This window comes from Lutra lutra, chromosome 15, assembly GCF_902655055.1.
Source record: "Lutra lutra chromosome 15, mLutLut1.2, whole genome shotgun sequence".
NCBI classification, from domain to species: Eukaryota; Metazoa; Chordata; class Mammalia; order Carnivora; family Mustelidae; genus Lutra; species Lutra lutra.
In genome coordinates this window covers 33,281,060-33,297,698 of record NC_062292.1, presented here as the reverse complement: position 1 = coordinate 33,297,698, position 16,639 = coordinate 33,281,060, and the positions used below count along the sequence as shown (strand labels likewise).

The window sequence follows — 16,639 nt, the reverse complement described above, 5'->3', positions numbered from 1 at the left end:
CAGAACCCCTCCTGGTTCCTGGCACTAGGCTAGCTCGTTGATCCCACCCATGCTCGGGGGTGACTTTTTCACCCAAGAACAATGCATAACTAATCCAGCCCTGTTTGGGTAGATAGAGCACTCATGTTTGTGAGAAGGACGCTGGGAATACTGTCTAGGGGACTCTTCGGAAAACTGGAAAAATGAAGGCACAATCTAATGACTTCTTTTGTTTCTACTTTAGATGCAGCAGCAAGAGTACTGCTCGCTGAAGTCCAACCTTTCCGCCTTTGCCGTGGGGCTGGGTCGCCTCCTCTGCTATTGGTGGCTGGCTGAGCTGATGGTTCACCTCATGTACATGCACGCCATCTACAGCAGTGCCTCCCTCTTGAGGGCTGTCTCTTGTTGGACCTTAGGTAATGCTGGTAGTTACTGTCGGTAGAACAAGCAGCAGGAGGTAGCTTCAGCCTGAGGCTGGACCGGGGCAGACAGGGTGTGGTTGCCTTGAGCAAACCCCCCCTCCCCCACCTTGTTCCTCTTGTGGCCGAGGTGATGCTTGGGAGGGGGCTGATGGCTGTGAGGGCCAAGCTCTGTGGTCTGGGACGTGAGGTTGGTAGGAAGCCCTTTTCATAATGGAATCCTCCTGAGCTTGAGGGGGCAGCGAGGGGGGTGGGGGTCTGCACCTTTGTGGTGCCCACTTGACCGGAGACAGCAGGAGACATGGGGGGGCAGCCTTTGAGGGCCTGCGAAGAGTTGATGCTCCAGGACTGAGTTGTTTTCTGGTATTGGTGGTGGTTCTTGCATATGATGCTAAAGAGAAGAATATGCGCTTTGGAGTGGGATGGACATGGGTTTGACTCTCAGCTCCACCAACCCCTGGTGGGCGGCCCGTGGCTGCTTACCAGCTTCTCTGCGTCTCTGTCCTGTGAGATGAGCAGACTTGCTTTTGCAGGGTTGGCTTGAGTGTTAAATGGAAACAGGAGGGTGAAGGGCTGGGCTTACAGAGTCCCGAGGAGGGAATAAATGGTGTGTGTCTGTGTGTGTCCCTCTGTTGTCCCACCCCCTTTCTGGTCTGTGCATTTCCTTTATCTGCTGTGGGTGGGATGGAAGTCATCTCCTAAGCAGGACAGTCTCCAGGATAGGACTTGTCTGGAGAAACCACAACTCTTCATTTCTCTGGCCAAAATTGCAGAGACTGTGCCCCTTTCTGAACAAAATCTCCTCGCTTCCTTGTTTGCTCTCCTTTTAAGAACTCCTGTGGTAGCTGAATTCAGCCCTGTGGTCTGACCTCCAGCCTGTAGCTCCCATGGGAAATGTGTGATCTTCCGACCAGATTAAGCAGCTCCCTACGGAGGGCAAGAGTACAAGCCAGACTCCTTATCTGTTCAGTGATTTATAGATTTTTTTTTTTAAAAAGTCATGATTGTCCTTGGTGTATCACACAGGCTTAATCAGAAGGTTTTCAAGGAAGATACCTTTTGGGATTGGAAAAATACTGAGTTGTTTTAATTAGAGCCTCTTTTTACCCCAAACAAATCTTTTTTATAGTTGGGGGGGACAAGTTTTTAATGATATGTTTAGACAAATAGAATAGGAGGAAACGATGACATGCTAAATCAGATCCCAGTTGTACTGCTTCCAAATTAAGAGACCATTAGTTTGAGTGATTTTAACTATGAATAACAACAAGCACCACTCAAAATGGGGTTCAAACTGTAGGGAAAAACTGTTATCTTCTAAGGTCATCAGCAGGTGACTCAGAAAAATCATTAGTGATCCATTTGGGGATCTGTCACTCTACTTAAGAATCTTGGGGCGCCTGGATGGCTCAGTGGTTAAGCGTCTGCCTTTGGCTCAGGTCATGATCCCAGAGTCCTGGGATCAAGCCCCTCAATGGGCTCCCTGCTCAGTGGGAAGCCTGCTTCTCCCTCTGCCACTCCCACTTGTGTTCTTCTCTCTGTCTCTCTGTCAAATAAATAAATAAAATCTTAAAAAAAAAAAAAAAGAATTAACCAGAATCCTAGAAGCCTTTTGTTTATAGTGACAACCCATCACCTATCACCTGCTCCTGAGTTTTGGTTTTGTCATTCCCATTTTTTTATCTTAAATAAAAACCAAAACCTTTATTTTTAGAGCAGTTCTAGGTTTACAGAGGAATGAAGAGGAGAGTGTAGGCATAGCTGCCGCCACTAGCAATATCCCCACGAGGGCAGTGCATTTGTCATAACTGATGAACCTAGGTCAACCCATCATTATCACCTGAAGTCCATCATTTACATTAGGGTTTACTCTTGGTGTTTATTGTACAGTGGGTGGGTTTTGACAGATGTGGAACGACATGTATCCACCACTACAATGCCACAGAGAGTTTCATAGCCCTGAAATTCCTCAGTGCTCTCTCTGCTCATCCCTCCTTCCCCTCTCATCCCTGGAACTGTTGATCTGTTTACCATCTTCATAGTTTTGCCTCTTCCAGCATGTCATATAATTGGAATCACACAGTATGTAGCTTTTCCAGGTTGACCTCTTTTACTTAGTACTATTATGCATTCAAGGTTCCTCCACGTCTTTTCATGGCTTCATAGCTCATTTACTTTTAGTGCTGAATGATCCATTGTCTAGAATGCACCACAGTTTGCCCACTGAAAGACATCTTAGTTGCTTCTAGGTTTTACAATCATGAATAAAGATGCTACAAACATCTGTGTGCAGGTTTTTATGTGGATATGAGTTTAAACTCCTCTGACTAGATACTAAGGAGTGCAATTGCTGGATTGGATGGTAAGAGTATGTTTATTTTTGTAAAAAAACTGCCCTATTATTTTCCAAAGTGGCTGTATCATTTTGCATTCCCACCAGTAATGAGCGATTTCCTGTTGCTCCACATTCTGGTCCGCATTTGGTGTTGTCACTGTTTTGGATTTTGGCTCCTGTAATAGGTAAGAGAGTAGTATCTCCTTGTTGTAATTTGCAATTCTCTAGTGACAGTCGATGTGGAGCATTTTTTCATGTGCTTATTTGCCGTCGACATATCTTTTCATGCTATTTGTTCAGGTCTTTTGCCCATTTTTAAGTTAGGTTTTTCATTTTATTATTATTTTCAATGGTTCTTTGTGTATTTTAGATAATAGGCCTTTATCAAATGTATCTTTTGCATATATTTTCTCCTAGTCTGTGGCTTGTCTTCACATTCTATTGACAGTGTCTTTCACAAAACAAAAATTAAGAAATTGATAAGCAAGTGCAGCTTATCAGTTCCTTCCATCATGGATTATGCCCTTGGTGTTACATCTGAACAGGCATTGCCACATCCAGGGTCAGCTAGATTTTCTCCTATGTTGTCTTCCAGGAGTTTTATAGTGTTGCACTTTACACTTAGATCTATACTCCATTTTCAGTTAACTTTTGGAAGGGTAAAAATCTGTGTCTAGATTTTTTATTTTTTTTATTTTTTGGCGTGTGGATATCCAGTTGTTCCAGCACCATTTATTGAGACTATCTTTGCTCACATTGTATTGTATTTCCTCCTTTGTCATCAGAGATTGACGCTATTTCCGGGGTCTATTTCTGGGCACTCTGTTCTGTTCTGTTGATCTTTTTGTTTATTTTTCCACAGTGTCACACTGTCTTGTTACTGTAGCTTTATACTAAGTCTTTAAGTCAGATAGTGTCAGTCTTCTGACTTCGCTTTTCTCCTTTTATATTGTGTTCATTATTCTGGGTCTTTTACCTCTCCATGTAAACTTTAGAATCAGTTTATTCATATCCACAAAATAACTTGCTAGGATTTTGATTTGGATTACACTGAAGTTTTGGATTAATTAGGGTAGAACTGGTATCTTAACAATATTGAATCTTATCATGGGATACCTCTCCATTTAATTAGCTCTTCTTTGTTTCAACAGAGTTTTATAGTTTTCTTTATGTTTAGCTTGTACATATTTGTTAGATTATACCTAAATATTTATTTTTTGGTGCTAATGCATATAGTATTGTTTTTGATTTCAAAAGTTTTTTTTTTTTAAAGACTTTTTATTTATTCATTTGAGAGACAGAGCCCGAGCAAGAGCATGAGTGGTGGGGGGGGGGTTGGGTAGGGCCAGAGGGAGAGGGAGAAGCAGACTCCCTGCTGAGCAGAGAACCCACCGTGGGGCTTGATCCCAGGACCCTGGGATCATGACCTGAGCTGAAGGCAGATGCTTAACCAAAGAAGCCACTGAGGCGCACCTGTTTTTAATTTCAAATTCCACATGTTCACTGATGATATATAGGAAGGTGACTGACTTTGGTCTGTTAACCTTGTATCCTGCAACCTTGCTGCTACTGCTTATTAGTTCCAGGAAGTCCTGTTGTTGTCTTTGTTCACTCTGGAATTTGCAACATCGACAATTACGTCATCTGCAAATAAAAATTTCCTCCTTCCCAAAGTGTATACCTTTTGTTTCATTTTCTTCTCTTATTGTATTAGCTAGGACTTCCAGTATGATATTGAAAAGGAGTGATCAGAGAAGACTTGCCTTTTTCCTGATCTTAGTGGGAAAGCTTCTGGTTTCTTACCATTAAGTATGATGGTAGCTGTAGGTTTTTTGCAGATGCTTTTTATGAAGTTGAGGAAATTCCCCTCTATTCTCAGTTTGCTGAGAGTTTTTATCATGAATGGGTGTTGGATTTTGTCAAAGTATTTTTTGTTTTTTGTTTTTAGTTTTTTTTGCATATGTTGATATGATTATGTGTTTTTTTTCTTTTTTGGTCTTTAGATGTGATGGATTATATTAATTGATTTTCAGATATTGAACTAGCCTTGTATAGTTGGGATAAATCTTACTTGTCATGGCGTATAATTGTTTTTATATATTCCTGGATTTCATTTGTTAATTCTTTTTATTACAATATTATTGACTCTATTCCCTATGCTATACTTTACCTGTGACATATTTAGTAACTGAAATTTTGTACCTCTTGATCCCCTAATTTGCTAATATATCATTGAGGATTTGTGCATCTGTGTTCATTACAGATATTGGTCTATAGTTTTCTTGTAATGTTTTTGTCTGATTTTGGTGTTAGGATAATGCTGACCTCATAGAATGAGTTAGGAAGTATTTCCTCTATTTCAATATTCTGGAAGAGATTATAGAGTATTGGTATAATATCTTCCTTAAATGTTTTCCGTTTTGGAAGGTTATTAATCATTGCATCAATTTTTTTATAGGTATAAGCCTATTCATATTATCTATTCCTGTGTGAATTGGCAGATTTTATCTTTCAAGGAATTGGTTCTTTTTATCTAAGTTATCGAATTTGTGGGTGCAGAGTTGTTCATATTATTCCTTTATTATCCTTTTGATCTTCATGGGTTCTGTAGTGATGTCCTTATTTTCATTCTTATATTAATAATATGAGAATTTCTTTTCTTTCTTAACCTAGCTAAGACTTACTGATTTTTTAAAATTTTTATTTTTTCAGTGTTCCAAGGTTCATTGTTTATGCACCACACCCAGTGCTCCATGCAATACGTGCCCTCCACAATACCCACCACCAGGCTCACCCAACCCTCAGTTTGTTTCTCAGTGTTCACAGTCTCTCATGGTTTGTCTCCCCATCTGATTTCCCCCAACTGACTTCTCCTCTCCTTCTCCCAGTGTCCTCTGTGTTATCCCTTATGCTCCACAAGTAAGTGAAATAAGTCAAGCAGAGAGAGTCAATTATCATATGGTTTCACTTAAACTTGTGGAGACTTACTGATTTTATTAATCTTTTCAAAGAAGCAGCTTTTGGTTTTGTTGACATTTTTGTATTAATTTCCTATTTTTAATTTCACTGATGTTTGCTCTAATTTTTATTATTTCCTCTGCTTACTTTATATTTAATTTGCTCTACTTTTTCTAGTTTCCTAAGATGGACACTTAGATTATTAATTGTAGATCTTTCTTCTCTTCTAATATATACCTTTAATGTTATAAATTTACCTCTAAGCACTGTATTTGCGGCATGCCATGAATTTTGATAAGTTATATTTTCTCTTTTGTTCAAAGTATATTTTAACTTTCTTGATTTCTTCCATGTGTTATTAGAGGTGTATTTGATATTCAATATTTTGAGATTTTCCCCAGCTATCCAGTATTGTTTTCTATTTTAGTTTCACTGTGGTCTAAGAGCAGACATTGTATGATTTCTGTTACTTTAAATTTGTTTATGTTTTATGGCCCAGAATGTGATCTATCTTGATGAGTGTTCCATGTGAGCTTGGGAAGAATTTGTATTTTGTTGTCATTGGATGAAGTAATCTATAGATATCTGTTCTGTCCAGTTGACAGATGGTAATGTTAAGTTCACCTGTGTCCTTACTGATTTTCTGCCTGCTGGATCTGTCCATTGCTGAGAGAGGGGTGTCAGAATCTCCAACTGTAAACATGGATTCATCTGTTTTTCTTTGCAGTTCTATCAGTTTTTGTGTCATGTATTTTGACCCTCTTTTATTAGGTGTATATACACATTAAGGGTTATTATATCTTCTTAAAGAAATGACTCTTAGATCATTATCATTATATAATGCCCTTCTTTATCCCTGATAATTTTCTTCGCTTGCAGGTCTGATGTGTTTGAAAATTAACATAGCTCCTCCAGCTTTCTTTTGATTAATGTAAGCATGGTATATATTTCTCTGTACCTTTACTTTTAATCTTAATGTGTCTTTATATTTAGAGTGTGTTTCTTAGGCAATAAATATATAGTTGGGTCTTGTTTTTTGATTCATCCTGATAATCTTTGTATTTTAATTGGTGTAATTAGACCACTGACATTTAAAGTGATTACTGATATAATTAGACAAAATGATATCTTCTATGTTTTTAATATCATAACCCACTGAGCCACCCAGGCGCCCCAGCATATCCCATTTTGTTTATCTGAGGAAGTCTTTATTTTTCATTCATTTTTGAAGGATCATTTTGCGTGATGCAGAATTCTAGGTTGATATTTGTTTCTCTCTCAACACTTTGAATATTATACTCTCTTCATACTTGCTTGGTTTCCGAGGAGAAGCTGAGTGTCACTCTTACCTCATTCCTCTATAAGCTAGGTTTCTCAACCCCCTCTGGCTTCTTTCAGTATATTTTTCTTTAGTTTTGATTTTCTGCAGTTTCACTATGTTATGCCTACATGTAGTTTTGGGAGCATTTATTCTGTTTGGTTATTCTGGATCTTTGGTTTGGTGTTTGACTTTAATTTAGGAGGATATTTCTTAATCACCATTGCTTCAAATATTGCTTCTGTTCCTTTCTTTCTTTTTCTGGTTTCCCATTGCATGTATGTTATACCTTTTGTAGTTGTCTCATAGTTGTTGGGTGCTATCTTCCAAGTTTTCTTCGTTTCAGTCTTTCTTGTTGCTTTTCTGGTTTAGAAGTTTCTATTGACATATCCCCAAGCTCAGAGATTATTTCCTCAGCTGTGTCCAGTCTGCTAATATGCCCATCAGAGGCATTCTTCATTTCTGTTAGTGTTTTTGATCTCTGGCTTTTCTTTTTGATTCTTTCTTAGCATTTCCATCTCTCTGCTTACATTATCCATCTGTTCTTGCATACTGTGTACTTTTTCCACTAGAGTTCTTAACATATTAGTCATAGTTGTGTTAAATTCCCAATCTGATTATTTCAACCTCCTTGCCATATCTGGGTCTGGTTCTGATGCCTTTCTCTGTCTCTTTAAGCTGTGGGGGGTATTGATTGATTGATTACCTTTTAGTATGCCTTGTAATTTTTTTTTTGAAAGGTGGACACGATGTACTGAGTAAAAAGAACTTCAGTAAATAGGCCTTTAGTAATTAATATAGTAGTAAGGCATTGGGGGAGGGAGAGTGTTCTGTAGTCTTATGATTAGGTCTCACTCTTTTAAAGATTTTTATTTATATATTTATTTGACAGAGAGATCACAAGTAGGCAGAGAGGCAGGCAGAGAGGGAAAGCAGGCTCCCCGCTGAGCAGAGAGCCGATGTGGGGCTCGATCCCAAGACCCTGAGATCATGACCTGAGCCAAAGGCAGAGGCTTAACCTACTGAGCCACCCAGGCGTCCCTAGGTCTCACTCTTTTATGAGCCTAGTCCCTCTGCTGTGAACTTCACAACTATTCTTTCTTCCTCCACCACCCTCTTTAGGAAGTGTAGGATGATTAGAGGAGACTGGAGTTGGGTATTTCTCTTCCCTTTGTGTAGAAGGCCTGAGCAGACTAGAATTAGGTATTTTCCTTCTCCTGGGTTGGTTAGGCGCTGATGGTTAGGTTAAGGTCCAGTAAAACTTGTCTGGAGGGAAGGCCTTGTTAAGAAGAGCAGAATGCTCTGGTGTATTTCCAAATGATTACTTTTTCCCTTCTCCCTGCCAAAAGTGTGAGGGGATTTTTCTTCAGTCTCCATCCTGAGAATGTGATAGAGCTCCTAGAAGTAAAGCTCACAGAAGTGCGGGGGCCCCTTATAACTATTCCCTTGCTGCTTTTAACTCTCAGACTTTCCCACACTGAGCCTCCAGTACTGTCCTTTACAGTCCAGATTTTCATGCCCTGGTACCTGTTCCCACAAAGATTTCTGCTCCAGTAAGTTGTGGTTCTCTGAATACACCTGTCTATCTCCAAGTTGTGGACAGCAGTTTGCCCTGTGATCTCACTTCTCTGATGGAGCTAAGGAGTTGTTAATTTTCAGTTTGCTTAGCTTTTTGCTTGCTGTTAGGGTACAGTGATGACTTGTAACCTCTTTACATGCTGGACTGGAACCCAGAAATCCATTTCCTTCTTTTTCACTGTAGTTTTACCATAATTAAATTCCTAAAACTCCATATGTTGAGAAATCTTCATATGTATGAATCTTTATTCATACTTGGTGTGTTATTCTGTGACTTGCTTTCCTTGCTTAAATGTATGTTTTTGAGAATATATGGTACATGTTACCATAACTGGCTTTTTCACTTTTGAATAGCATGCCAGTGTATGCATATACTACTTACAGAAGAATAGTTTTTTAGTTTTTCCCAGGGTTTTGCTATGATGCATAATGCTGTTTCTACAGATCTCTTGAAGAACATGTGCAAAGAAAGTAGGTTTCAAGTTCTGTGGCTCATGGCCCATAGTAAGAAATGCATTTGTGTTCAAGTGTGTGTGTATGTGTGTGTGTGTGCAAGCACAAATTTTCACAAGGCAATACTTAACCTCATGCCACTTAAAATGTACTGTGATAATTTTTCTGTTCTATACTATTTTATTTAATAAAGGATGGTTAGAAACTATTAAATTGAGTGCGCCACTATCATAAGTTTTTAAAACACTGCTCTAGTATATGTATCTGTAAATAGAATTGCTGGATTGTGGTCAGTATATGTTTTGATTCAGAAGATTTTGCCAAATTATTTTTTTAAATTGATCAAACCAATTTATACTCCTTTTAGCAGTTCATGGGGATTCCTATAACTCAAGATTCTTATCAACACTTAGTATTCATTCATTTTTATTGAAGTGCAGTTGACATGCAATATTAGTTTCAGGTATATAACATAGTGATTCAACATTTATGTACATTAGGAAGTGATCACTGTGATAAATCTAGCTACTGTCTTTCACCATACAAAGTTACATATTTTTGACTATATTCCCTATACTGGACATTCTGTCCCCTTGTCTTATTTATTTTATAACTGGAGGTTTGTACTTTTTAATCCCTTTCCCCTGTTCTGCATATTGACCCTCCCACCCCCTTCCCCCAGCTCTCTGGCAACTACCAGACTGTTCTCTGTATCTTTGAGTCTGTTTCTATTTCATTTGTTTGTTTTTAGATTCCACATATAAGTCAAGGCATATAGTATTTGTTTTTCTCTGTCTCACGTATTCCATTCCATGGTACCCTCTATGTCCATCCATGTCACAAAGGGCAAGATGCTTCCTTTGCATGGCTGAGTAATATTCCTGTGTGTGTGTGTGGCGGGGGGGGAGGAGTCTGTGTGTGGTCTGTGTACCGTATCTTTATCCATTCATCTATTGATAGACACTTATACCCCATATTTGGGGTACTGTAAATAATGTTGCAGTAAACCTAGGAGTGCATATATCTTTTTGAATTAGTGTTTTCATTTTCTTTGGATAAATAGTAATGGAATTGCTGGATTGTATGGTATTGATACTTAATTTTGAAAATGTGTTAATTATATCTTATAGTTTTAATTTGCATTTCCTTGATTGCTAATGAATTTGAGTGTCTTGATCTATTAGAAGAAGTTGCACCCCAAATTTTTTTAGAAGAAAAAACCCTATGTGTATACAAAAAATAAAGTTAGATACAATGAAGGGTAAAATATGATAATAGTAATGAAGGTTCAAAAAAGTTTTTTTTTTAATGAAAGGTATTGTTAAGATAAACTAGTTAAAAAACATTTAAAAAGGAAAGGGTGGGGTGCCTGGGTGGCTCAGTGGGTTAGGCCACTGCCTTCGGCTCAGGTCATGATCCCAGGGTCCTGGGATGGAGCCCCACATTGGGCTCTCTGCTCAGCAGGGAGCCTGCTTCCCCCTCTCTCTCTGCCTGCCTCTCTGCCTACTTGTGATCTCTCTCTCTGTCACATAAAAAAAATTAAAAAATTAAAAAAAAAAGGAAAGGGTAAAAGTTAAAAAAAAATTTAACAGGAGAAAAAAAATAAAAAAAAATTAATTAACTTTGCAAGACTAAAGAATCATGGGGAGAAAGCCATGAATTCCATGCTTAGCTTTCTCCTCCTCTGGAATTCCACTGTTCTCCTTGGTAAGTAAAATTGGTCTTGGCTGGATTTTTTTGTTGATCTTCCAGGGAGGGGCCTGTTGTAGCGATTCTCACGATTCTCACGTGTCTTTGAGAATTCCCAAGGTAGAATTGTACCGCCCTTACCAGGGGCCGGGCTGAGTAATCCGCTTGGGTTTGCTTTCGGGAGCTTTTGTTCCTTGAGCGCTTTCCGTAGAGTTCTGGAGGACAGGAATGAAGATGGTGGCCTCCCAGTCTCCAGCCCGGAGGAGCTGAAAGCTCGGGCTCCACTCCTCAGTGTGCCCTCAGAGAAAAGTGCTCAGTCACTCCCGTCTCCCTGGCCTCCGGCCGTGCTCCATCCTCACCCAGCCTGTGACCAAGCATCTCTGTCTCTGGCACACAGCCCCACCTGTAGTCTCCGAACCCCACAGATCCCTGAGCTCTTCCAGGGGAGTCTCCCCGGATCTTGTGGGGTCCCTGCTCACAGAGCAGTCTGTGCCACGGATCACAATAAGGTAACCCCGAGTTGAGAGCTCACTCCTCTGCTCTGTCTCTGTAGCCGGCTTCCCCCCTCTAATACCTGCAAGCTCTGTGACACTCAGACACCCCTGATTCTTCTGTGACCCCACAGGACCTGAGGCCACGCTGTCCCCGCATGGGCTTCACCCCATCTTAGCTTCTGGAGCAATGTCCTTAGTGGAGCAGACTTTTAAAAGTTCTGATTTTGTGCTCTGTTGCTCTGCCGCTTGCCAGGAGCCGGCCCCTCCCCCCACGGTCTATCTTCCTGTCGCTTTGGATTCACTTCTTTGCTGGTCCTACCTTTCAGAAAGTGGTCGATTTTCTGTTTCTAGAATTGCTGCTCTTCTTCTCTTGGATCTCCTGTTGGATTTGTAGGTGTTTGGAATGGTTTGATAAGCTATCTAGCTGATCTCCTGCTCCCTGATGTCATCTCAGCCTGCTACTTCTCTGCCATCTTGACTCCTCCTCGAGTGTTTTTTAATAGTTTATAGAACTTTAGTATAATCATTCTCAGTGAAATACCTATGATAACTTTTGCCCATTTTCTAGTAGGATTTTTGTCTTTTTCTCATGAATTCAGAAGACTTGTTTATTACCATCTTTTCCCAGTTATACATGTTTTGGGAAATAGTAATATCTTCTGGTTTGTGGTTTGACTTTTAAATTTTTTAATCTTTTGATGAACAGAATTTATTTTAATGTAGTTGAATTTATAAACTTTATAGTTATCACATTTTGAGTATTTAAACACTTTTCTTTCCTATCCTAAAGTCATGAAGACATTTGCCTATAAAACCTTTCATTATTATAGAAATAGTACCTGTGCATTGTGGAAACACCCCCAAGATCCTTCCTCTTCTGATGTCTAATGGTTCTAATGGGCGTCTTATGCCCACATTGTCATCAGCCTCATGCAAAGGGAATGAGTGTCCCAAGATTAGTTTATAATTTGGAATTTCTTCCAGGTCACTGTGAGAGGAGAGGTAGGGATAAGTTGGAACACTTGAACGAAATTGTGTTTCCAATGGCAAGGATTGTTGGGAAGATGTGTTTGGTGGGCAACCAGTCATGTTTGCTTCTGAATAGAAAGTCAAGAATGGTGTCTTGGAAATTTGTTCCCAGAAAGTTCTGAAAATTAGTGTGAGACAGCCAGGAAAACAGAAGATCTCAAATTTTTTTTGGTAATTAATAATTCCATCCTTAAAAATTAATTTAGTTCTTATGATTTGCAGAGCAGCTGTATATCCCATTTTACAATTCCGTTTGGTACCACTAGTCTCATTGTAATTACCAGTAGCAACCCCTTTCCTTCTCTGAAGTGTCATTATATAGTTACCTTAGTGATAACCTTTTCTTGGACAAACTATATTCTGACTCCATTTTTATTCTGAGTTAAAACAGGAAAGTTTTCATATCAACACTTTGCAAACATGAAAGTGCCTTTTCTCCGAATTCCCTTATTACTTGAGCATTTATTGTTTGAGCTGTGTAATGTCCTATTCATTGCTCCCTTCAGTAAGCATTCATCAGGTGCCATGCCCTGGACTTGGCTGGAGGGATGCAAAGATGAATGAGATACAGATTTTGTACTCCAAAAGCTTATTCTAGAGAAGTCATACACGAAGAACACTGTTTTCTTACTGCATCTACAGTTTTATAATTCTGAGATAGATGTCTAGGTAGATTCATTGGGCAGAGAGTACAAAAGAGTATGGGGTTACTCCTCACCCTCCTGCTATGTCTGGAAAGAGGGATGGGTCACAAAGGTTTTGTAGTGAGACTGATGCTTCGGATGATTCTTTTTTTTTTAAGATTTTATTTATTTATTTGACAGAGAGAAATCACAAGTAGACAGAGAGGCAGGCAGAGAGAGAGAGGGAAGCAGGCTCCCTGCTGAGCAGATAGCCAGATGCGGGACTCGATCCCAGGACCCTGAGATCATGACCTGAGCTGAAGGCAGTGGCTTAACCCACTGAGCCAGCCAGGTGCCCCTCAGATGATTCTTAAAATTGAATGGACATGGCTGAAAGGGAAGGGTTGGGGCTGCAGTATTCCCAAGGGTCTTGCTTGGTATGGGTTACTCTGGTGCAATTGGGACTATAAGCTGGAAGTGGAGCTGGATGCAGAGTCTAAGATCTACTGAGAGATTCTTCCAGAAAGACAGGGAGGGGGGTTTATTTTGGATAGCTTCTGGTCATGCTAAGGATGATTTACTCTACCTTTTACATGATGGGGTCCCATGGAAGTATTTAACTTTACTTTCACCCCATAGGTGAAAACCATAGTGTTCAAGCAGAGAAGAAAGGATGACATTTGGGGTTTAGGATATCATTCTGCCTGCAGGGCAGAGTATGAAACAGAGTGGAGTAAGACTGTAAAGAGAAAAATCTATTAGAATATGGTCTATCTCTTCATTCAACAAATGTTAAAGAGCCAGATACAGTTTTACATGGATTGACTGTTGGTGAACCAAGAGCAGGATGGGGAAGACTCAAATGAAGCAGGGGGTGGAGAAAAAGGAAGTGATGAGCAAGTTGGAAGTATAGTCTATGAAGTCTCCCTGCCAGTGTGATAAGACAGTGACCAAGAAGGAAGAGTCTAGGGAATTTGCAGGTTTAGAGATGAGGTGATGATTGACCCTTCCATTCACCAGGAGCGGGGAATATAGGAGGACAAGGAGCAAGTTTTAGGGAAGAATAGAGAGTCCGCCTTTTGACACATTAAGTTTAAAATGGAACATCGAGGTAGACTCCTCTCTGCTACAGTGAGGCAGATGGCACTGGAGCTCAGGAGAGGAACTGGGAATGGGACACACTCTTGAAAGTCATTGCATATATGTAATCGTCGAGTCCACGGGAGCAAAGGGATTTCCTAGCAAATATGTAGAGTGAGAATAAAGGGAGGTCTTGGTTAGAGCTTGAGGGAATGCGGCATTTAAGAGGCAGGCAGAAAAGGAGTCAGCAACAAATGGGAAGGAGTAGTAACCAATGTAGGAGAAAACATGGCTTTGTGAAGGTTTCAAGAAGAAAAGAATGCTCAATGTATCAGAAATTAAAGAGAGGCCAGGGAAGAAGGGACTGAAATGAAGAGCGTTTCATTTTGAAAGTTGCTCTGGACTTTGGCCATGGTTAGTTTTTTCCATTGTTGACTCAGTCATTTTTTAGGGAGTATGAACAAGGGTTGTAGCATAATCAGAAGTGAGAAGATAGAGACAGTAGCTAATATGCTGCTTTAATGGTGTTCAGTGACAATGGCTGGTGTGTTGTGCCCTCTCAAGAAAGCTCGGGTGGCCTTGCTGTGGGCCAGCCCAGTGACCCTCACCTGGCCTCATGAGCGACCCCCTTTCTTTCCAGGTCACAGGCTTTCCCTAGCTTTAGGGTTTGGGGGACAGTATCCCTTAAGATGTTCACAGAGAGAAAGAAAATAAATGTTAGGGAATTAAAAGGCTTGCAAAGGCCATGGGGCCTTGGGCACTGGTGTGTAGTTTCTGATTTCCTTCTGAACTGAACCAGTAAAGAGACAGGCATTGTAATCTTTGTATTGCTATTTTTACACTCTCTCTCCTTCTGTAACACCTTCTCCCCTGTGCTGAAGTGCTGTAGAGAGTGAGGCAGTGGCACAGACCGTGTCAGAGCTGCCACTCTGTCTTATGTGCCAGAAGATTCATGACTGGGCTTTCATCTCCAAGGATCTTGGGGCTGGGTAATGTTCTCCCCTCTCCAAAAAGGACCCCTGCCCCCCCAGTGCCACTAAGTAGAGCAAAAGCCATTTTAGGAAAGGAACTATGCCTCCACCTTTGGTGTCTGTCCCTCTTGGTACTCACTACAGGGCAGTACGCTGCCCAGGTGCTTAACGAATGCTTCATGAGCACGTTCAGGTGAGGAGAATACATTTTATAGGGACCCTGCCTAGTGAGTGACATTATGTCAGTGTTCATGTGAGCGACCAGCTGCCCAAGCCAGTGAGTGAGTCAAGATTCTTGCATAAAGTGCTGAAGGGGAGCCACGCACCTCCAAAGAGTGAGGACTGCCAGGTTCACAGGAATAGGGATGTCCGCAGAACATCCGGTCCGGGTGTTCATCTGGGTCCGCAGATGAACCCATATCAGATTCATCTGATGGGGTTGATCAAACAATGAGGATACTCACAAACTCTGTGGACGGTATTAGAGCCTCTCCTGCCATCTCTCCTTGGAGATGGGAAAAGCAGTAGTGCCTGGCTTGGCTGTCGGAGCTCAGGTGTTCCTCTCGGTAATTAAGAGGACGTGAGGGACTCCATGGCAACAAGGTGACATTTGTTTTTCTTTCATTCCCTTTGATGCCCTCCTGGAGATGTCAAAATAGAATTTCCTTCCTGTTCATCTTATTCTTGCTCAGGGAGATGTTGATTTCCTTTCCCTTCTACTCCAGTCTCCGGCGAGGCCAAGAGCTGCTATCACTAACTTCCCAGGGGGAACCAGGCTCCAGGAAGATTTGCTGCATGAGTGCCGGGCAGGTAGGGCTCTAGGGGCTATGGGTGGCCCCATTGAGGGTCACCCAGCCTGAAATGGGGTTGCCTCTGCCCCCTGAGGGCCTGTTCTCTGTCAGACATTCTTACTGAAAGGGTAGAACTTTGGAGAAAGAACACCAGCATTTGGGATGCCTGGGTGGCTTAGTCAGTTAAGCCTCTGCCTTTGGCTCAAGTCCTGATACCAGGGTCCTGAGTTTGAGTTCTGCATCAGGCTCCTTGCTTGGCAGGGAGCCTGCTTCTCTCTCCCCCTCTGCCTGCTGCTCTCCCTGCTTGTGACCACTCTTTCTCTCTCGCTCAAATAAATAAAATCTTAAAAAAAAAAAGAGAGAACACCAGCATTTAAGAGGAGAAAAGGAGGAGTCAGCAACCAATGAGAAGGAGTAGTAATCCGGGCAGGAGGAAACCGATGGCTTTGTGAAGGTGTTGAGAAGAAAGTTGCTCTCAGTTTATCAGAATTCAAAGAGTGGCCAAGTAAGAGGAGACTGAAGAGACTCTGTTTCGTTTGGCAAATAAGAAGCCATGGTTGACGCTGGTTGTCTTGGAGAAGTACAACCCAGGGTCACAGGATGATGCATCATAAGAAAAATAGAAGTGGTTTTGAGGAAACTTTGAGTGTGTCTGCTGAAACCAATGGAGAGCAATCAGAAGGGCAGGCACTAGTGTGAAAAGTGATAGTAATTGTAGCTTTCCGAAGGCCAACAAGAGGATGGGTTCTATTAATACACAGGAGTTTACAGGAAGAGGCTGCTGAACAGCTCTTCTTTGTGTCTGTTGAATCCAAACAAGATTTCAGTGAAAGGAAGGAGACCTTATTGGGTACAGTCCTCCAGCTGTATGCCGCAGATTGAACATCTTCAGGGAGATACACAGCTGTCCCACATATAGCCA

General features: G+C 41.0%; 1 protein-coding gene across 3 annotated transcripts in view; it reads left to right on the top strand.

The window, feature by feature from the left end:
- HHAT (hedgehog acyltransferase) overlaps positions 1-16,639 on the top strand; it is a 332,511-nt gene that overhangs the window by 74,014 nt on the left and 241,858 nt on the right. For all 3 annotated transcript variants that reach the window (XM_047705012.1, XM_047705011.1, XM_047705010.1), the window contains exon 7: positions 224-395. In XM_047705012.1, the coding sequence (XP_047560968.1) occupies positions 224-395 (172 nt within the window). The remainder of the gene's footprint in view (positions 1-223; positions 396-16,639) is intronic.